General features: G+C 42.7%; 1 protein-coding gene across 1 annotated transcript in view; it reads left to right on the forward strand.

The window, feature by feature from the left end:
* The window catches only part of LOC142251167 (5-hydroxytryptamine receptor 2A-like), a 639,303-nt gene extending 618,167 nt beyond the window's left edge, over positions 1 to 21,136 (forward strand). Inside the window, exons 5-6 of the mRNA XM_075323709.1 lie at positions 1,560 to 1,760; positions 19,919 to 21,136. Coding sequence (XP_075179824.1) covers positions 1,560 to 1,760; positions 19,919 to 20,754 — 1,037 coding nt within the window. The 3' untranslated portion in view covers positions 20,755 to 21,136. The remainder of the gene's footprint in view (positions 1 to 1,559; positions 1,761 to 19,918) is intronic.
* The last annotated feature ends 1,829 nt before the right edge of the window (positions 21,137 to 22,965 follow it).

Below are 22,965 nucleotides of genomic sequence, written 5' to 3' on the forward strand. Positions count from 1 at the left end.
CTGTGTCTCTTTACCTGTCTGTGTCTGTCTCTTAACCTGTCTCTCTCTTTCCCGCTCTTTCCCTGTCAGTCTGTCTCTTTGTCTGTCTCTGTGTGTCTGTCTCTTACCCTTTCTATGTCTGTTTCTTACCCTGTCTGTGTCTGCCTCTTTCCCTGTCTGTGTCTGTCTCTATCCCTGGCTGCATTGTGGCACGCCAATATTCCATTTAAGGGTGTGGCTGTGCATTCTTCTGACGATCTGGCTGCACTGTGGCTCCCAGCTCCATTCGTTTTAATGGTGGCAGGTTTTTTGGTGAATAACTGTAAAGCGTGGGGTTAAAATTTCCCCTCAAAACATAGCCTATGACGCTCTCTGGGTCCAGAAGTGTGAGTGTGCAAAATTTTGTGGCTGAGGCTGCGACGGTGCAGATACCAATCCCGGACACACACACACACACACACACACACACACACACACACTCAGCTTTATAAATTAGATTTTCCAATTGGAGGCTGATGCAAATGTCTCATGAAATGCTGTTCCATCAGTTGCAAATTTGGGAACAGTAGAGCAGTGCTGTTTGAGGGGAAAGCCAGCATGAGCAAGCAGGGGGTGTTTTACAAAGGAGGAAATAGGTTCTGAACCTTTAATGCATATAAAGTAGTTAAAGTACTGCAAAATCATGTCCCTACACATTCGATAAAATAGAGTAAACAAGCCTTTCAGGTAGGAAACGTTAAAAGTTACTTTTCAATCTCTATATTTAGTGTTCTTTTAAATGCTTAAGGAAACATATCACTGTAAGGCCTCTTTCATATGTCCATGGAAAACTCACAAGTTTTTCACAGATGTGTTGAAGGTGTGTATGGCCCACCGTGTACCGTGATTTGGGCACACGTCTGTTCTATGTCTGCTATCACTGATGGCACACAGAGGTCAGTTACTTTTTACTCACCTGTCCCCGATGCTGTTGTCTGTGGTGCTGATGACTCCAGCGCTGCGGTCACACTTGTTTCTGGATCTGTGGTGCAGTGAATATTCATGAGCATAATGAGCGGGCCCTGAAGCAAATGATAGCAGCACTGAAGACCGCAGCGCTGGTGATAGGTGAGTATAGAAAACCATTTTATTTCAAAGACACGTGTTTTCTTCGGTACATGTCACCAGGATCACATCAGTGTGTGGTCCGTGTGACATCAGTGCTGCCAGAGGAAAAACGGACATGTCTCCATGCAGAACACATGGACAAGTGTGTGCTCCATATGAACACACTGTCCTTGTGAAAACACCGATGTGTGCGCAGACCCATTGATTATAGTAAGTAGGCATACGTCCGAGATTCCAGTACATATGAAAACCGCATCATACACACTGGAATCACTGATGTGTGAAGGGGGCCTTAAGGAACATTCAATTATATTCTTACAGTATTATACCTTATATATTTTGAAAAAGGATGACATTTTTTTTCTTCAAATTGTAAATATTTTATTGCAAAGAGATAGGTGAGAGTATAGTTATAATGATTGTTTTTGATTAGTTTTTAGGTTTTTACTTTTTCATTCAATGTCTTCCTGCAGATTATGTCTGGCCTCTGCCACAGAAGTTGTGTCCAGTTTGGATTTCCTTGGATGTGTTATTTTCGACTGCATCTATCATGCATCTCTGTGCAATCTCTCTTGATCGGTATGTAGCAATACGTAACCCCATAGAGCACAGCCGCTTCAATTCCCGCACGAAAGCTATGATGAAGATTGCTGCTGTGTGGACCATCTCAATCGGTAAGCAGTGAAACCTCTATGTCTACATTTTCGATTTACAATGAACGGTGATAATAACAAAAGAGACCTTTTATTTTTAGTGTAAAGAATCAAATAAATCCAACTGAGACAGGACCAAAATGCTTGTACTGGCTGGGGCTCTCCTGATCCAAGCATGACTGCTTCATATGTTTCTATGCAGCTGTCACTCTGTCAGGAAACAAGAGGACAGTCTGAGCATTGTGATCTGATCTTTCGCCAATTTATTTGGTCTTCTGAATACATCCCAAGAGTATGCACAGCTCAAATGGGCAACACCAAGTTATCGAAAAAGAAACAATACATTATGATCATTATTATTTATTATTATAGCGCCATTTATTCCATGGCGCTTTACAAGTGAGAGAGGGTATACGTACAACAATCATTAACAGTACAAGACAGACTGGTATAGGAGGAGAGAGGTCCCTGCCCGCGAGGGCTCACAGTCTACAAGGAATGGGTGATGGTACAATAGGTGAGGACAGAGCTGGTTGCGCAGTGGTCTACTGGACTGAGGGCTATTGTAGGTTGTAGGCTTGTTGGAAGAGGTGGGTCTTGAGGTTCCTCTTGAAGCTTTCCATGGTAGTGGAGAGTCTGATGTGCTGAGGTAGAGCGTTCCAGAGTATGGGGGATGCACGGGAGAAATCTTGTACGCGATTGTGGGAAGAGGAGATAAGAGAGGAGCAGAGAAGGAGATCTTGTGAGGATCTGAGGTTGCGTGCAGGTAGGTACCGGGAGACTAGGTCACAGATGTAGGGAGGAGACAGGTTGTGGATGGCTTTGTATGTCATGGTTAATGTTTTGAACTGGAGTCGTTGGGCGATGGGAAGCCAGTGAAGGGATTGGCAGAGTGGCGAGGCTGGGGAGTAGCGAGGGGAGAGGTGGATTAAGCGGGCTGCAGAGTTCAGGATAGATTGGAGGGCTGCAAGAGTGTTGGAAGGGAGGCCAGAGAGCAGGAGGTTGCAGTAGTCGAGGCGGGAGATGATGAGGGCATGCACTAATGTTTTTGCAGATTCTTGGTTAAGGAAAGCACGGATCCGGGAGATATTTTTGAGTTGTAATCGGCATGAGTTGAAGAGGGCCTGGATGTGTGGCTTGAAGGATAGAGCAGAGTCGAGGGTTACTCCAAGGCAACGGGCTTGTGAGACTGGGGTGAGTGAGCAACCATCAAGTTTGATGGAAAGGCTTGTTGGAGGAGATGAGTGAGGAGGAGGAAAGACAATGAACTCTGTTTTGTCCATGTTAAGTTTTAGGAATCGTGCAGAGAAGAAGGATGAAATAGCAGACAGACATTGTGGTATTTTGGTTAGTAGAGAGGTAATGTCAGGTCCAGAGAGGTAGATCTGTGTGTACATACCTGTGATCTGTGTATACATGTACCTATATAGCCCCATGGTCAGACTCTGACCCTATATTTTGTATTAAAGTATCTAATGAGGATGTGGAAAAGTCATTGTGAAGGGAGAGGGCGCAGGGTCAGTTGTGATGTCATCTATTGGGATTGGTGGATACTGAGTTTCCAGCTGTGCATAGAGGTGTTACCTGTCATTGTCAAAGGGAGGGAGTAGTCCGGCATCCAAGTTCCATAAACAGATAAATTATTGAAAATTTGTTTTAAAAAGCTTTCAATCCATAGGTAATATGATAAAATAACAATGACCAAGAATATCCTAGTTCTTACGCGTTTCGGATCTGTGTTCTCATTCATTGTATGTTAACCATGCATTTTACATCATATCCCATTAGTCACATGTCAATCAGTAAGCAATCATAGAAATTCAGTTGACAGGTCCTTAAATTACCAATATCTTATATATTTAAATAACATAAAAATGTATGTTACTATCTAAACTGTAAATCCATAATATTCCCTCTACAATCAATCGTAATGTCATATGATCTCATGCTTTTTAATCAATCCTTGTGGTATCCTGGTCTGCAAGTGGTATAGCCACCAGGATTCTAGTTGTCACTAAAAAGCCTAAATTGGTCGTATTGATTTGTGGACCTGCGCTCCATAGGCCAAGTTACTAATTTCTGGTCACTGAATGGATGGCTCACAAATCTCTTACCTTCCAGGATCTCTGGTGCGGCTTTTGATTAGCTGGACTGGTGTGATGTCATCTTCCATCTTCTATCTCCATATTCTATCCCAGAAGATAAGAGATCCATGAGCCTACAATCCAGCTGTCAAAGATTACAAACCTGGCTGATGGACCGCAGTCCCAAGAATAAATCCACCCAACTCTATATGACACAGATATTTGAGACCACTTATAGAATGTGGTGAAGCACAATAAACTGTGACTGCCCACTGTGAAAAATATACTTATGTACAGTACAGACCAAAAGTTTGGACACACCTTCTCATTCAAAGAGTTTTCTTTATTTTCATGACTCTAAAAGTTGTAGATTCACATTGAAGACATCAAAACTATGAATGAAAACATGTAGAAGGAAATACTTAAAGTGTGAAACAACTGAAAATATGTCTTATATTCTAGGTTCTTCAAAGTAGCCACCTTTTGCTTTGATTTCTGCTTTGCACACTCTTGGCATTCTCTTGATCAGCTTCACGAGGTAGTCACCGAAAATGGTTTTCCAACAGTCTTGAAGAAGTTCCCAGAGATGCTTACCACTTGTTGGCCCTTTTGCCTTCACTCTGCGGTCCAGCTCACTCCAAACCATCTCGATTGGGTTCAGGTCTGGTGACTGTGGAGACCAGGTCATCTGGCGTAGCACTCCATCACTCTCCTTCTTAGTCAAATAGCCCTTACACAGCCTAGAGGTGTGTTTGGGGTCATTGTCCTGTTGAAAAATAAATGATGGTCCAACTAAATGCAAGCCGGATGGAATAGCATGCCACTGCAAGATGCTGTGGTAGCCATGCTGGTTTAGTATGCCTTCAATTTTGAATAAATCCCCCAACCATGTCACCAGCAAAGCACCCCCACACCATGACACCTCCTCCTCCATGCTTCACGGTGGGAACCAGCCATGTAGAGTCCATCCATTCACCTTTTCTACAAAGACACGGTGGTTGGATCCAAAGATCTCAAATTTGGACTCATCAGACCAAAGCACAGATTTCCACTGGTCTAATGTCCATTCCTGTTCTAGAGATGAGAAGGTGTGTCCAAACTTTTGGTCTGTACTGTATATATCTTAGCTGTAGTTGCCTGGGATAGTAACTGTCTCTGTTTCTCTCCCAGTCTCTGACTCCCTCTCTGTCTGTCTCTATCTCTCCCTATATCCTTGTCTCTCTCTCTTTCCTTGTATGTCTCTCTGTCTCTTACCCTGTCTGTCTGTCTCTTTCCTTTTCTCTCTCTTTCCCTGTCTGTCTCTCTTTCCCTGTCTGTCTCTCTTTCCCTGTCTGTCTCTCTTTCTCTGTCTGTTTCTTTGTAGGATATAGACAAATGCAAAGGAAGAGGAGGATGCAATATGTATCTAAAATACTGTAGTTTTGTGATAGATATATATATATGTGAGTAAAATAATTGGAAATCAAAAAACCTGTTCAAGCAGAACTTGCTGTTTTCTTGGCCTCTGACCTATTTTGCTAAAACACAAAATCTATATTTTATGAACAGAAGCAGAATTGCTTCCTAGCAGGTAACAATAAATATATACTTTCCTGTTTCTTCTCATGTATATGTTTTCGGTACAGAGTTCACTGAAATCCTGTGTTCTTAGGGAATTGTGTTCTTCGAGCTGTTAATTCATTTAGCATTCAGTACTTGGCTGGCGGGATGTAGGGAAAGTTGTTCTTAGAGACAAGCATGTAATTTGAGCAGTAAAGCTAATGGTGCTTCTCTAAAATATGACTTTTAGTAGTAATGTTGTTTCCTTGGAACATATGTTAAGCAAAGATATTTCACTCAAAAACATATGGACACATTTGGAGTTTTTGGGACGGCTTTAAATTCTTCTTTTCCAGTATAAACAGTCATATGAAAAAGTTTGGGCACCCCTATTGATGTTAACCTTTTTTCTTTATAACAATTTGGGTTTTTGCAACAGCTATTTCAGTTTCATATATCTAATAACTGATGGACTGAGTAATATTTCTGGATTGAAATGAGGTTTATTGTACGAATAGAAAATGTGCAATCCGCATTTAAACAAAATTTGACCGGTGCAAAAGTAATGGCACCTCAACATAAAAGTCACATTAATATTTTGTAGATCCTCCTTTTGCAAAACTCACAGCCTCTAGTCACTTTCTGTAGCTTTTAATGAGTTCCTGGATCCTGGATGAAGGTATTTTTGACCATTCCTGTTTACTAAACAATTCCAGTTTAGTTAAGTTTGATGGTCGCTGAGCATGGACAGCACGCTTCACATCATCCCACAGATGTTCAATGATATTCAGGTCTGGGGACTGGGATGGCCATTCCAGAACATTGTAATTGTTCCTCTGCATGAATGCCTGAGTAGATTTGGAGTGGTGTTTTGGATCATTGTCTTGCTGAAATATCCATCCCCTGCGTAACTTCAACTTCGTCACTGATTCTTGCACATTATTGTCAAGAACCTGCTGATACTGAGTTGAATCCATGCGACCCTCAACTTTAACAAGATTCCTGGTGCCGGCATTGGCCACACAGCCCCAAAGCATGATGGAACCTCCACCAAATTTTACTGTGGGTAGCAAGTGCTTTTCTTGGAATGCCGTGTTTTTTTTCCTCCATGCATAATGCCTTTTTGTATGACCAAACAACTCAATCTTTGTTTCATCAGTCCACAGGACCTTCTTCCAAAATGTAACTAGCTTGTACAAATGTGCTTTTGCATACCTCAGGCGACTCTGTTTGTTGCGTGCTTGCAAAAACGGCTTCTTTCACATCACTCTCCCATACAGCTTCTCCTTGTGCAATGTGGGCTGTATCAGTCAACAGATGCACATTGACACCATCTGCAGCAAGATGATGCTGCAGGTCTTTGGAGGTGGTCTGTGGATTGTCCTTGACTGTTCTCACCATTTTTCTTCTCTGCCTTTCTGTTATTTTTCTTGGCCTGCCACTTCTGGGCTTAACAAGAACTGTACTTGTGTTCTTCCATTTCCTTATTATGTTCCTCACAGTGGAAACTGACAGTTTAAATCTCTGAGATAATTTTTTGTATCCTTCCCCTGAACAACTATGTTGAATAATCTTTGCTTTCAGATCATTTGAGAGTTGTTTTGAGGAGCCCATGATGCCACTCTTCATAGGAGATTCAAATAGGAGAACAACTTGCAAGTGGCCACCTTAAATACCTTTTCTCATGATTGGATACACCTGCCTATGAAGTTCAAAGCTCAATGAGGTTACAAAACCAATTTAGTGCTTTAGTAAGTCAGTAAAAAGTAGTTAGGAGTGTTCAAATCAAGAAATTGATAAGGGTGCCCATACTTTTGCACTGGTCAAATTTTGTTTAAATGCGGATTGCACATTTTCTGTTAGTACAATAAACCTCTTTTCAATCCAGAAATATTACTCAGTCCTTCAGTTATTAGATATATGAAACTGAAATAGCTGTTGCAAAAATCCAAATTGGTATAAAGAAAAAAGGTTAACATTAATAGGGGTGCCCAAACTTTTTCATATGACTGTATTAATATAAAATATTGAACCACTTAGTTTCTACAGCTTCTATGTATAACAGTATGTAGCAGCGGTGAATTAGTCACAGAACCCAATATGTATCTATCTGTCTGGAACCATCTTCCAAACTGATGTATTAACAATTGAAAGTTCAGCTTTCAACTGGTCATAAATCAGCCTAGATTTCTTTGGAAACAATAGATAAAGGTTAGGGATAAGCAAACCTAAACTGTAAAGTTTGGGGTTCATACCGGATAGAGATGAGCAAACCTGAGGTTCAAGGTTTGGGGTTCGGGTTTGGAAACGAACTACCAAAAAACCAAAGTTTGGGTTCAAAGTTTGACTGAGTTATGAGTGTAAAACTCGCAAGTGAGCATCGCTGTGCTTGGGTAAGAGTGATGACCAGCCCTGTGCGAGACTCATGCAGTGTATTAATGGCTCACACTTAAACGGGCTTTACACACTTCGATCTCGCTAGCGATTGTATCCGCCCCCGTCGGTTGTGCAACGTGTTGCTTACCCCTGTCCCACGGACTTACCTGTCTGGCGACGTCACTCTGGCTGGCAATCCGCCTTCTTTCTAAGGGGGCGGGTCGTGCAGCGTCACAGCGACGTCACACGGCAGGCGTCCAATAGAAGCGGAGGGGCGGAGATGAGTGGGACGTAAAATCCCGCCCACCTCCTTCCTTCCACATAGCCGTTGGACGCAGGTAAGGAGATGTTCATCGCTCCTGTGGTGTCACACACAGCGATGTGTGGTGCCGCCGGAACGAGGAACAACATCGCTAATGAGAGGTAAACGATTTTTTGTTTTAGGATGACCTCTCCGCGGCAAACGATTTTTGCCGCTTTTGCGATTGTTTTAGGTCGCACATAACTGTTACACGCTACGATATCATTAATGATGCCAGATGTGCGTCACAAACAACATGACCCAGACGATAATTCATTAACGATATCGTAGCATGTAAAGCCCGCTTTAAGGTAAAATCAGCGTGAGCAAATTTAATGTGCACATACAAGAAAAAAAATTGAAAAACCCCTGTCCACCCACCCCCGGAAGTGTTCTGCTTATGGCTGGCAGCATGTGGGTGGAGCCACGAACTGCCCAATTACTGACTTCCATTGAGGTTCGGAACAAATCAGGGTCACAAACCGAACTTTATCTAAGGTTCCATTGTGCACTCTGAACCAAACTTTCAAAGGTTTGCTCATCTCTATTACTGGACACCCGGTGTCCAGATCTCAGACTCAAGCACAGAGTTTAAAAAAAAAAAAAAAAAATCCAGATCCGAGTTTGACATTCAGTTGCTTTTCATATGGTAATAAAGTTTGTTGAAAGGCTGAAATGCAGCCAATCAACAAGCTTTATTGCATGCAGAAGTTATCTGTATGCAGCTGTAAACTATAAAGAAAAAAAATAATCACATGGGTTCCCATCAATTTATGATTACCAGGGAAGGTAAAGCAGACAGCTGGGGGCTGCAACCCTCAGCTGTCAGCTTTACCTTGGCTAGATATCAAAAATAGAGGGGACCCCAAGCCATTTTTTGAAATTATTTAAATAATTATTAAAACAGCATGGTTATGACTCTTGGAATAAGGAAAATAAAAAACAAGGATGGAAATTGGCTATGGTGTTAAGTGGTTAATGAAATCCTATTGCAAGAGTTATTTTCATCCACAAATGCATGTTTAAGTGAACAAAATGCCCTCCAAAGTGTCCGTACTTTTAAAAGAATACGTGTATGTGACTTAACAATACGTTTGGTTTCTTACAGAAGCTGTACTATTTTTGTACAAGAGTTGTGGGTTAGTACAGATCAAATGAATGCTTTTTTTACATTATACAATGAAAATTAGTATCTACAATTTTAACAGAACAGAACAGTCCACATCTTTTCCAGATTTTATAGTTGTGCTTCTCCATTTTAGGTTTTAAAGGAACTGCAGATATTTGAGTAGGGACATTTTTAAAGGGATGGTTCATCCGTTTTCATTACTGGCCTCACCAATATTATGTTGAGAAACAAGGTTTTTCTCAAATACCTTGAGTTGATAATAGTGCCTGTGAGTGGCGCTATTACGGTCCGCTCATCCCATTCGCATGACCCCCGGGCTCCATAACCTCTGATGTCCGGTGATGTCACGTCAACTAAGGTGGGCCACAGTCTTCCTGAGTGACTGGGCTGTGGGTGGTGTTTGACTACTTGTCACAGCCCATCATCTCCCTGCTCCCTCCTCCTTCACTGCAGAGCACTGCAAGCAGGAGCGATGCTGGGCTATGACGAGCGGTGAAACTCCGCCTACAGCTCAGTGACTCTCAAACTGGGGCCGGGCTCGGTGATGTTGGGTCAACAGGAAGATCACGTGACCTCACCGGACATCAGAGGTCACAGTACTCGGGGGTCACGCAATGGGGAAGAGCAGACCGCAATAGCACCACTCACAGACACTGTTAGCAACACAAGGTATTTGAGAGAAACCTTGTTTCTCAACATAATATCAATGTGGCCACTAATGAATATGGGTAAACCACTTCTTGTAACCAAATCAGGATGTACACATATTGATAAAAGGTTGGTTTTAAGTTGTCCATATGTAAAGCCCCCATGTCAGTGGCTGAGCCGCTCTGATCTGGAACCGCGGTGGCTCAAGGGGTCTTCAGATCCAGGGAGGGGTCGTTCGGACACTCAAATTTAAAAGGGGGATATGTACAGGAGAGTTAGAAGTTCGTGATGCCACCCATGGTGCGTGGTAAGATGGAGTACCACCACTGCAGTTGGGAGCGCCCGGTGGCGGTGGTATGGCAGCAAGGTGTTTAACCCCTCCGTGGGTAGGGGGTTTTGTCCTGAGACCCAGTAATGGAAGTGAAGAGGTGCCTTTGGAAAGGAAAGGGTTTTCTGCATACTCGCTCAGTCCAAGAATACGGACACAGACACCTTGTAAACCAGAATTCTGAGCACTGCTGCAGCAGGGAGGGAGCACGCATGGATCCGTGCCCCTTGGTGTTGCTTGTTAGCCTGTGACCTTTTCCGTGGCACCTTCTTCACTATTTGGACCCTGCAGTGTGGAATTAGTTGGGTCCCGCTCACCCGTATGGCTAACGGAGTGAGCTTGCTCTCAGGGTTCACGCTTGGGATTTTCTGGACTGTGTTTTGGGAAAGTCCTATCCCCTCGTTGCGCTAGTACCCTGATTTTGGAGCGGGTAGAGGATGAATCTTGAATACTTCACCCTCGTCGGGTAAATTTCCGGGCTGCGTTAAGCTACTTCCCGGCCTAGGGTCCACGTACCCCATCATGCCCTGGCCCCTGCCCAGAGATGGCTCAAGGCCGCCGGCTGCCCTCCTCAGCAGATCCGAGCCCCTTGACACGATCCCCTGCGACCGGGGTTCCAGCTCCTACCAGGTCTGCCACCTAGTATTTTACCCGGAGCACAGCTCCTGACCTCCTCTCTCCTGCTCCTCACACTTCTCCCACTTCCCTCTACCAACCCCCCAAGTGGGTTGCCCTATTCGTTTCAGGCCCCCCAATGGTGTGTCTGGTGGGTGTGGTGCAGAGTGTTCCTATGGTTTTGACTGGTTCTGCTCTTGGCAACACCGAAGGACAGGGATCCATAACCAAGGAGGATGCAAATACTGTACAGAAGGGCAGATTGCACAATACCCTGTGACAACCTGATAGGCCAGGGCGTCACACATACACCCAACCTTTCAATTTTGGTGGTATATGGTCTAATTCTAAAGGGTACTTTTACACGCTGCGACATCGCTACCAATATATCGTCTGGGTCACATCGTTAGTGACGCTCATCCGGCGCCGGTGGTGACATCGCAGCGTGTGACACAAAGGAGTGACGATCAACGATCGCAAAATCGTCCAAGAACGGTGATCGTTGACACGTCGCTCCTTTCCTTATTATTGTTGCTGCTCCAGGTACGATGTTGTCTGTCGTTCCTGCGGCAGCACACATCGCTGTGTTTGACACCGCAGGAACAACAAACCTCTCCTTACCTGCGTCCACCGGCAATGCGGAAGGAAGGATGTAGGTGGGATGTTACATCCCGCTCATCTCTGCCCCTCCGCTTCTATTGGCCGGCCGCTTGGTGACGTTGCGGTGACGTCGCTGTGACGCCGAACGCACCTCTCCCTTGAGGGAGGGATTGTTCGGCGGGCACTGCGACGTCGCTAACAAGGTATGTGCGTGTGACGCTGCCGTAGCGATAATGTTCACTACGGCAGCGATCACCAAATGTCGCACATACGATGGGGGCGGGTGCTATCGCGCTCGACATCGCTAGCAATTGCTAGCGATGTTGCAGCGTGTAAAGCACCCTTTAGGTAGGGTTTTCCAGATCAAAGTTTCTGTGTTGTCCAGTTTCTAATGATTCTCATCAAAGTTAGACACTTTTTAGTACCCCCATATTATTTACTTCCGGATGCACCAGCTCACCTAGCTCCACCTTCTGTCCTACACGGAATACTATTCACCCGGTTTACCTATACAGTGTCCACACTCAACTTTATCACTTTCTATGAAATGCAGAACTTTTTCTTAACTTTCTGTAAGAAGCAATGAACTTTTACCTGTTGCAACATTTTATAACCTTCCGATTTCTTTGAAACTTATATTAATAAAATCAACCTTTAAGGGCTATTATGTTCAATTTCTAGCTGATCTTTGCTGACAATAGATAACTATATCCTGTGTTATTTCCATTATGATGGTGTCTTGGCCGTCATTCCCACACACACAGTTATACCAATTTCTAAGCATTTTATTTATATTCATATATCCTAAACTGAAATAGGGAACTTTTTAATTTACAATTGTACACAATTTACCATACAAAAGGTGGTATTAATGGTCATACATTGAAAAAGCCCAGGCTATCTGTTTAGTGGCATGTTTAATAAAACTGTGTAGGAGTATCAGCCTGCATTATGTCACGGGAAATAAATTAAAGCCTTTGAGTTTCTATGGTTTTCTAATATGCTCAGTCTTACTAGGACAGAATAAGGAGATTTATGGAAATTGTCAGAGGTTCTCAATCTTTTTGTTCTCGCTGGACTCACAATGTAACAATGCAGAGCAGCCTAAAGACATGCCCCAGAAGATCCTGTGTGTTATGCCCCCAGCAGAGCCTGTGTGTCATGCCCCCAGCAGAGCCTGTGTGTCATGCCCCCAGCAGAGCCTGTGTGTCATGCCCCCAGCAGAGCCTGTGTGTCATGCCCCCAGCAGAGCCTGTGTGTCATGCCCCCAGCAGAGCCTGTGTGTCATGCCCCCAGTAGAGCCTGTGTGTCATGCCCCCAGTAGAGCCTGTGTGTCATGCCCCCAGCAGAGCCTGTGTGTCATGCCCCCAGCAGAGCCTGTGTGTCATGCCCCCAGCAGAGCCTGTGTGTCATGCCCCTAGCAGAGCCTGTGTGTCATGCCCCCAGCAGAGCCTGTGTGTCATGCCCCCAGCAGAGCCTGTGTGTCATGCCCCCAGCGGAGCCTGTGTGTCATGCCCCCAGCAGAGCCTGTGTTATGCACCCAGCAGAGCTTGGGAGTCAGGTGTGGCGCCCCTGAGGCTTCCGTCGCCACAGAGGTACTGCACCTCAGCCAGAGGTGTGGTATCCTATCCTGGGTAAGAAAGAGGTCATCTACCGGTTCACAGACAAAACCTGCACACACCAATTGTTAGGTCACACAGCGGGTCAGGGTTTAAGGCAGGTACTCCATTAATGCTGAGAAGCAGCAACCAGTATACCTGGTTATGGAGCCTTAAGTCCCATTTGCTGTCCTGGAAGGGGTGGAGCCTGGCAGAGGGAGTGTGGGAGGAGTCAGTGAGGTAGTTGGAGAACCGGTTAGAACCAGACAGGTCTGGTCAGAGGGAGTTTTTCAGTCAGAGTGGAGTGAGTGAGTCAGTCAGTGAGAAGGAGTCCAGTCAGAAGGAGTAACAAGAGGCTGTGGTTCATGGTAAAGACCCTGGGGTCTGGCTAGACCCAGGTGTCACAGAGAGAAGGAGTTCCAGAGTGCCACAGATGTGCGAGAAGCCTCCATGGGCTTGTTCCACCAAACAACACCTGGGTGGAGGGGTCTGGCTGCAATAACTGGGACGGTCCCCAGGCAAAAGGAAGAAAGACATTTCTTTTAGCAATCCGACGGCCCGGATGATTGCTGTGGGCACCCGAGGCCACAACCTGCCACCCATCCTCTACAAGGGAGGCTTAAAAAGGACCACGGTCAGCTACCTTTTAGTCAGGGCTTGGTGGCAGAGGCGCAGGACAGTTCAGAAGGTCAGCGCTAGAGAGAGACGTCCAGGAGAGACACATTGAGGGGTGCACCGGTACTGACCCGTAACCTGTTCGGGATCGGCAGAGGTCCACAACAGTGAATCCTGGCACACCACGGGAAAACCGGTCAGCTGCAGTATTGGAATATACTGTGAGTAAAACATCTTGACTGCAAAGCCTCGTGTCGTCTGCTTCTTCCTGCGCCCCATCCATTTCCATCATAGACTTTCCTAACGGTTGCCCTGGGGTTACCCGCTCCACCTGTGGGGAGCAAGAAACACATCAGCTGCTGCAACACCAGCCCCGGGAGTCCCATCCAGAAGCCGCGGCCCACATAGCCGCAAAAACCATAGGTGGCATCACAAATTTGACTAAATATTAACTACAACTCCCATCATCATCATCTCCCCTTTATTATTGAGACACAGCCTAGGTCACGGAGCCGGACCCCGCCACCGCTGACATCCACGGACTAGTCTGGCCCGGTTCTGATTTCCCCCGGCCCTGGGGCAGGCATGTCACATGCCCAAGAAGAACTTGTGAGCCACGCCACAGAAGAGCTTGTGAGTTATGCCCCCAGAAGAGCATGTGAGCAATGCCCCAGGAGAGCTTGTGACCCATGCCCCCACGAGAGCTTGTGAGCCATGCCCACTGAAGGGCCTGTGAAGCATGCCCACAGTTATTTATACCTAATAATAAGCATTGATAGATGTATTATAGCTGATATCTCTTGGTGGACGTCTACTTGGGTCTTGTCGGGTCTAGTTTTAATTGGCTTGTTATCTTATCAGGAGCAGAATCCACAGAATGGATATCAAATCCCCAATGGAGTGGGTAACCTACCACCTGGCCGGCCCCTCACAATCATGGTTATGAGGCAGTGAGATGATGACCTCAGTGTGGAGGAGCTTGAATGGATTGACCATGGAGCCTGCACAGTGCTGCTCCATCCAATGTCTATGGGTCGAAAGGTGACGGCTGAGTACGGAGCTGAATGATATTATCTACTCTGTATAGTGAACAACCTGTATTTCAGCCAAACTAATCTAGACAAAGAACAAAAATAATAAAAATAATAACCCAAGCATGTCAGTGTTCCTCAGGCTGGAAGATTAACCTTACTCTAATGAGGTCAAACTAATGGAATCACTTAGGTTTAGCCTCCGCCAAGCATGGAAACAATGAAAAGCAAGGCATAAATAAAGCTAGCCGTCAGCTGAATTGTCTTGCTCATTTCTGTTGAGACAGTATTACAAAACTAAGCCAGTGTAGATTATTTTATATTTCTGTGGCATATCGGAATATACTGTGTACACGTGTAATATTATCATACGAAGCAGAGTCAGGATTTCTATTCCCGAAACTAGCAGGGGAACTATGACTTATTCATTGGGAAAGACATACAAATACTTTATACTTAATATATGTATTATGAGGATAACACTAGATGTATCTGTGAGATTAGGTGATCTACATAGTACACACACAGAACCTTCATTAGTATCAAACCACTAGGGGCATCTGAAAACAATTACTCCATTTTACAAATGCATCTGACCAAATGCAGATTTTATATTTTACTATTTTATCGCTTATGTTATAATACTTTATCATACATATTTTATTCAAGTCATATCACTATATACCAGGATTCTACGTCTAAACACTGAAACAGAATGGCAGTGTTACTGAGCCATTTCGTCTCCGGTCATGTTCTGCTTTGCTTCTTGACTAGTGTTGAGCGAGTAGTTAGCTATTTGTACTCGCTATACTGTTATGGAAGGGACAGATTATGGTTGACCTTGTATTTTAAACTAAATTATCTGGGTACTGGAAAGCCATTGAAGGGATTGGCAGAGGGCAAAGGCAAAAGCGGTAGAAAGGGGAGCAATGCATTGACTGAATGTCAACTTTGAATATGGGATGAAGAGAAGCAGGGATGTAAAATGGGAGGTCACAGATGATTGTTGCAGTAGTCTACTCAGGAGATGATGAGGGCATCTGCTATCTTTTAACTTTTGACCACAGTGGATGCTAAAAGGGGAGATATATGGAAGGGACACATTATGGTTGCCTTGTATTTTAAAATAAAATTCTCTGGGTGGTTGAAAGTCATTGCAGGGATTGGTAGAGGGCAAAGCCAAAGAGTAGAAAGGATAGCAATGCATTAACTAGATGTTAACTTTGCATATAGGATGAATTGTAGCAGGACTGTTAGATGGGAGGTCACAGACAGTTGTTGCAGTAGTCTACTCAGGAGATGATGAGGGCATCTGCTAAGTCTTTTAATCACTGAGGGTGAGGGAGGTGCAGATATGAGAACTGTTGTTTTTTTTGGGGGGGGGGGGTTCGAGGATAAACTTTGAGGGGTTTAAAATAAAAAGGGACACACGCGGCACCACTCTAAATGTAATAGTTCAAATGCATAAAAAATGATTAAGAAATGTGCATAAATTGCACTCACCTTGTTTCAAGTTAGGTCAAACCCATAGATCCCTTTAGGATCAACCTCCACAATCTCTGTGCTGATCTGCTGCTCACTAGGATTTGAAACACTGTGAATCACCTCAACAGGAAACCGGTAAATTGAAGTGCTTGAAAAATCCTTCAAATCCAAAAAACGTGGCGCTGATCCCCAAATATATTATATCAAAAGAAATTTTATTCGGCTACTATAAAATATTACAAAATATTACAACGCGTTTCGGCTAAAAATGTAAAAAAAAAGATAGCCTTCTTCAGGTGAAATATTTTACCTGAAGAAGGCTATCTTTTTTTAAGATTTTTAGCCAAAACGCGTTGTAATATTTTAGGTAATATTTTATAGTAGCCGAATAAAATTTCTTCTGATATAATATATTTGGGGATCAGCGCCACGTTTTTTGGATTTGAAGGATTTTTCAAGCACTTCTTTTTCAAGAGGTTGATAATTATAGACAGTCGTCCAGTACACCATAATTGGATAGAATAAAATGTCAAGGTTCACAGCAATATGATGCAAAAAAGTCCCCTTTTTTCAAACAGTACGTTACACAAATCAATGGGTTTCCAATAGTGGTTGGGTGCACAGTTGGCTTTACTAATTAATATAAAAAATAAAGAACACATAAGCTGCTTAAACTTTGTAAAATACATTATTTTAAAGTTTTACAAAAGATCAGACATGTCTTTTAGAGTAAAGTTCTTTTTAGCAGTTCCCTCTGTGGCCTCTCTGAAAGGTAGAAATTGAGCTTAATGTACTGTATACTACTAAATGTGACCATTATATGCACTCAAGCTGTTTAGCTCAAACCCCTTCAAGACAAAAGTCTTAAGGTGTCAATTCTTATAATCCAAGACGCATCCGTGAAAAAGGGCAATCCGCAATACATCTAGTAAAGATAAGCTGAATAAAATACAGATCGGAGTCAGTGAATTCTGGAAGTGTCAGCTCCGAAAGAGAAGGAATCTGATGACCAATAACTCAGATTACATCGGTGTTACCGCAAACATTTCACATCTAAAACGTCACCAATCAGGTCAACATTGGACTATATATTTATCGTTTTACACTCCTCTATAGTGAAATGGCAAGAAAGAAATGTTGTGGAATTACGAAAATCACAGGATGAGTAAATATATTAATGGTATACGAATTGAGAAAAAAATTAAAACTTCTCGATTTATTTAATATTCAGAAATACATGCCCTTACGTGCCTTTGCTGCTATCAATGAGGTTATTAATACCTGAAACATCCCATTTTTAAAGTAAATCTTGAAATATCCCAGTATATTGGGCCAGAATTAAGCTCACCATACACATTAGATAAATGTAGGCCAAAAAAATAATTCTACTGGTAGCCTTATCAGCCAGCTCTCCGATAAGTTGAGCACTCATTCAACTATGTCCTCTATGAGAGATCCAGAAGAACAAAAGAATTGGCAGTACGTGATTGAACAAGCCTGATGTTTAAAGTGGTATTCCCATATCCAAGATCTTATCCCAACATGTAGTAGGTGTAATAATAGTAATATTAGCAAATACCTTGACCATGAGCAACTGACTAACTTTCCCTATATGCGTGGTCGTGACCATGGATATCTAAGGTCCTGCAATGCCCTGGACATGAGGTAAGTGACATAGTGAATCAAGAGAACTATACTACATTTCTTATTGGAGGTATTTGCTATTAATATTACACCTAGTTTATATTAATTCTTGAAAAGCACATGAAGAGTTAATAAACTACCTGACAGCAGCTTTGAATATGTTGCGATGGGGCTGTTTATAAGTGGTATCACTTTTTGGGAGTTTCCAATATATAGGTCCCCCCAAAGCCATTTTAAGACTGAAAATGTAAATTTAAATTTCCTTGAAAAAAATACAAATTGCTGCTACATTTTTAAACTTTTGAATTTATTTTTTTTAAAAAAAAAAGAATATTTCACAAATGATGCTAAAAGGCAAGCATACAGGAAATGTTACCTATTAACTATTTTTTGTGGTATAACTATCTGACTTAAAAGTATAAAAATTCAAAGTTTGAAAATTGCTAATTTTTTAAACTTTTCAAATGTCTTATATTTTTATAAATAAACCTACAACTTATGGATCTAAATTTACCATTAACATAAAGTACAATGTGTCACGAAAAAAACATTTTGGTTTAGGGGTTAGATTTTGGGCTTAAATTAAAGTCTTGAATGTTGGCCTTTAAATGATACTTGATTTAATTTTTGGGTGCAATATTAAAGGTGAGACAGCTTGGAGAGCAGAATCTAAAGTTTCAATTCATTGTTCTTTGTGTCTGTCCTTGAGGAATTTGAGTTTTATTGTCAACTCTTCTACAGCCTCCCAGTGACCTCAGAAGAAAAGTACAGCAACATTTCTTTATCTCTCCCCCCCCCCCTTACCAAAAAATTGTTTTGTGCTTCCTGATTATTAAATTTGTGGGGCATTCCGGCTAAAAGTGTGAAGACGATATAGACCACATATAATCTCATTCTTTCACCTTTATTAGTACATTTGTCAACTTTATGTTTACGGTTATCTGGATCACAGATATCTAATAAATGTAATAACTTTAGTTGTGATAATAAGTGCATGCTCAGATTGGGTCAGTGGCACAAATAACCTCTGCCCATATTAAACTTAATTTTAAGTAATTTTTGTTTCTCACAAAGCAGAAGGGTTATCTCAAGGTCGGTAATATTGTTTATAATATTACCTAGTAAATTGTTTTCCTTTCCTAAAATGTTTGGAAGTATAGGAAAAATATAAAAATGTTCTCCTTAATAGAGATGAGCAAAACTTTGAAAGTTTGGAGAGTATAGTCAAACCTTAAAAAAGTTTAGGCTGCTTTACACGCAGCGACGTCGCTAGCGAAGTCGCTCGTGAAAGCACCTGCCCCTGTCGGTTGTGCATAACGGGCAAATCGCTGCCCGTGGCGTACAAAATCGCTAGTACCCGTCACACGGACTTACCTTCCTAGCAACGTCACTGTGGCTGGTGAACAGCCCCTCTTTTCAAAGGGAGCGGTTCGTGCGGCGTCACAGCGACGTCACATGGCAGGTGTCCAATAGAAGCGGAGGGGCGGAGAGCAGCCGCATGGAAGTCACGCCCATCTCGTTGCCGGAGGATGCGGGTACAGTGTTGTTTGTCATTCCTGGGGTGTCACACATAGCAACCTGCGTCCAAAATCATCAACGACGTTTGGGAAATGGACAACGTGTGAACAATCAACGATTTGGTGAGTATTTAGCATCGTTCGCGGTCGCTCGTACATGTCACACGCAACGACGTTGCTAACCAGGCCAGATGTGCGTCACGAATTCCGATGTCGTTGCGTGTAAAGCCCCCTTTTGGTTTGTGACCCTCTGACTTGATTTGAACCTCAATGGAAGTCTGTGATTGGGCAGTTCATGACTCCACCCACATGCGAGCAGCCATAAGCAAAACATTTCAGGAGAGTGTAGGTGGGGTTATTCCATTTTTTTTGCTTGGTGCACACTACATCCGATCACTCTACTGTTGCTCCCAGTGTGAGCCATTCAAACACTGCAAGTGGCTCACACTGGGTTCAGCATCTCTCATACTCAAGCACAACGCTGCTCGCTTGAGTGGTTTGCAATTGTAACTCACTTGAACTTCAAATGCGAACTTTGTTTTTTTGGTAGTCAGTTTCCAAACCCAAACTCCGAACATTAGAACCTCAGATTTGCTCATCTCTACTCCTTAATTCTATAAAAAAAAAAACATTCTTATTTCTATTATTCTCTTCTCTTTTTTTCTACAGGTATTTCGATGCCAATTCCTGTTATTGGCCTTCAAGATGACTCCAGAGTCTTCGTGAACGGAAGCTGTGTATTGAATGATGAAAATTTTGTACTTTTGGGATCCTTTGTGGCATTTTTTATTCCACTTATAATAATGGTATTTACTTACTGCTTGACCATTCAGGTTCTCCAAAAACAGGCTACTGTATTCATGTACGAAGAAGTGCCAAAACAAAGGAAGAACAGCAATAGCGGCATAAAAAAAGACAGCAACACAGAAAATATTTCGATGATCCAAAATCACGAGGCAGCGTCTCACTTAAACTCTCCGGTCAACAAAGAAGGGGCGCTCTTTCGAAAAGGAACAATGCAATCAATAAACAATGAACGCCGGGCTTCTAAAGTCCTCGGCATAGTCTTCTTCTTGTTTCTTATCATGTGGTGTCCATTTTTCATCACAAACATCATGTCTGTACTTTGTAAAGAAGCCTGTGATAAAGACCTCATGGTTGAACTGCTGAATGTATTTGTTTGGGTTGGTTATGTTTCTTCGGGAATCAACCCGCTAGTCTACACACTTTTTAACAGAACATACCGAAGAGCTTTTTCCAACTACATCCGATGCCGATATAACAAAAGCAAAAGGACAGTGATCCAACAAAACCAATGCCATCATAACGCAGCATCCACTGCTTTGTATGGCAAGGACCTAAATTTAAACCACTACAGGAATGGCAATGAACTTATTAGCATGGAAATGGATGAGACGGAGGAGGCAATAGAAATGCAAGTTGGGACTTCGGAATTATCATTAAACAGTTCTAATGTCGTAAGTGAACGAGTTAGCTGTGTTTGAAGGAAGGTCCAATGAACCTTCACTCTTAGGTCAGTTTCACGTTTGTGTTAAATAAAAAATATATGTTATATGTTATGTCGAATTCAGAATGAGAATTATGTAAATATTTGTTCATAAAATGAAAAAAAACAAACAAAAAAACTTTTTTTAAGACGTTTCTGCAGTCCAGTGCTTCAGTCCAATGATCCATGTATTGGTTCATTTTCGAATAGAAAAATAGGCAAAATAGTGAATATTTTGGTTCCATAATTGGCAGAATGTGATGGCCATCTCTATAACTGCATGATAAATCTGCTTCAAATAAATCATAGGTTGATATGCTAAAGATATTAAACAACTGCATAAACAAAGTGATTCATTAAACGGAGAATCAATCGAAGTACCTATTACTGCTTAGACTATGTCTGTTTTCCTTTACTTTTTCAGATTGATGCCTTTTGAAGCGAAGAATTTGGTGTTGTTACTTTTCATTTCAAGATCCATTTTTCACTGTGTAGTATATTAGTAAGTACATTAAAAGTTATTAGAGTTAGCATCATAATCAGGCATAACCCTAACTCGAGTGCCTTGCAAAAGTATTCACCCCCTTGGCATTTTTCTCACAACCTGCAATTTCATTTGTTTTTGTTTTTGAGGGTTTACGTCAGTTCATGTAAAGAACATGCCTACAACTGTGAACATTTCTTTTTTTTTTTATTATGAAATGAACACCAAGTAGGACAAAACAAATTCAAACTTCAGTGTGCATAACTATTCACCCCCCTAAAATAAGTACTCAGTAGAGCCTCCTAGGGCTACTTGTCACTTTGGATACGTGTCTATGAGCTTTCCACTTCTTGCCATTGGGATTTTTGCCCCTTCCTCAGGGCAAAACTGCTCCATCTCCTTCAAATTAGATGGTTTCCTCTGGTGAACAGCATTCTTCAAGTCTGACCACAGATTGTCCATTGGATTAAGGTCTGGGCTTTGATTAGGCCACACCAATACATATACATGTTTCCCCATAAACCACTTGAGTGTTGCTTTAGCAGTATGCTTTGGATCATTGTCTTGTTAGAAGATGAACCTTGGTCCTAGTCTGAAATCACTGACAGACTAAAAAAGGTTTTGCACAAGAATATTCCTGTATTTTGCACCATCCACTTCCCCTCAACTTGGACAATTTTCGCTTTCCTTGCTGCTGAAAAATATTGCCACAGCATAATGCTGCCACCACCATGTCTTACTGTGGGGATGGTGTTCCTGGGGTGACGAGCTGTGTTGGTTTGGTGCCAGACACAGAGTTTACCTTGGTGGCCAAAAAATGTTAGTCTCATCTAACCACAGCACCTTCCTCCATACATTTCAACAATCTCCCACATGTCTTTTAGCAAACTCAAAACATGCCTTCCAACTTTTAGCTGTAAGTAAAGGCCTTTTCTGTCCACTTTTTCCATAAAAGCCAGCTCTATGGAGTGTAAGACTTATTGTGATCCTATGGACAGATACTCCAGTCTCTGCTTGGGAATTCTGCAGCTGCTTCAGGGTTACCTTTGGTCTCTTTGTTGCCTCTGTGAATAATGCCCTCGTTACCGGGCTGACAGTTTTGGTGGGCAGCCCTCTCTTGGCAGGTTTGCTGTGGTACCATGTTCTTTCCATTTGTTAATAATGGATTTGATGGTACTCTGGTGGAATCATCAGAGAGTGGAATATATATTTTTTTAGAACTCAACCTCCTCATCACTTTGTCTCTGACTTGTTTGTAGACCTCCTTGGTCTTCATGGTGTTGTTTGGAGATCTCCTTGGTCTTCATGGTGTTTTGGAAATCTCCTTTGTCTTCATGGTGTTTTGGAGATCTCCTTGGTCTTTATGGTGTTGTTTGGAGATCTCCTTGGTCTTCATGTTGTTTGGAGATCTTCTTGGTCTTCATGGTGTTGTTTGGAGATCTCCTTGGTCTTCATGGTGTTGTTTGGAAAGCTCCTTGGTCTTCATGGTGTTGTTTGGAGATCTCTTTGGTCTTCATGGTGTGGTTTGGTAAGTATTGCATCTTGCTTAACCCCTTCACGACCATGGACGGATCTTTCCATCATGGATCGTGTCTCGGTAAGCCCCGCCCCCTGCCGCGGGCAGGCGGCGTGGATCGGCACACATATCAGCTGTTTTCAACAGCTGACATGTGTGCCTACATGTTCCAAGTGGAATCGCATTCCACCCGGAACATTAACCCCTTA

The sequence above is a fragment of the Anomaloglossus baeobatrachus genome, chromosome 9 (genome assembly GCF_048569485.1).
Source record: "Anomaloglossus baeobatrachus isolate aAnoBae1 chromosome 9, aAnoBae1.hap1, whole genome shotgun sequence".
Taxonomy (NCBI): Eukaryota; Metazoa; Chordata; class Amphibia; order Anura; family Aromobatidae; genus Anomaloglossus; species Anomaloglossus baeobatrachus.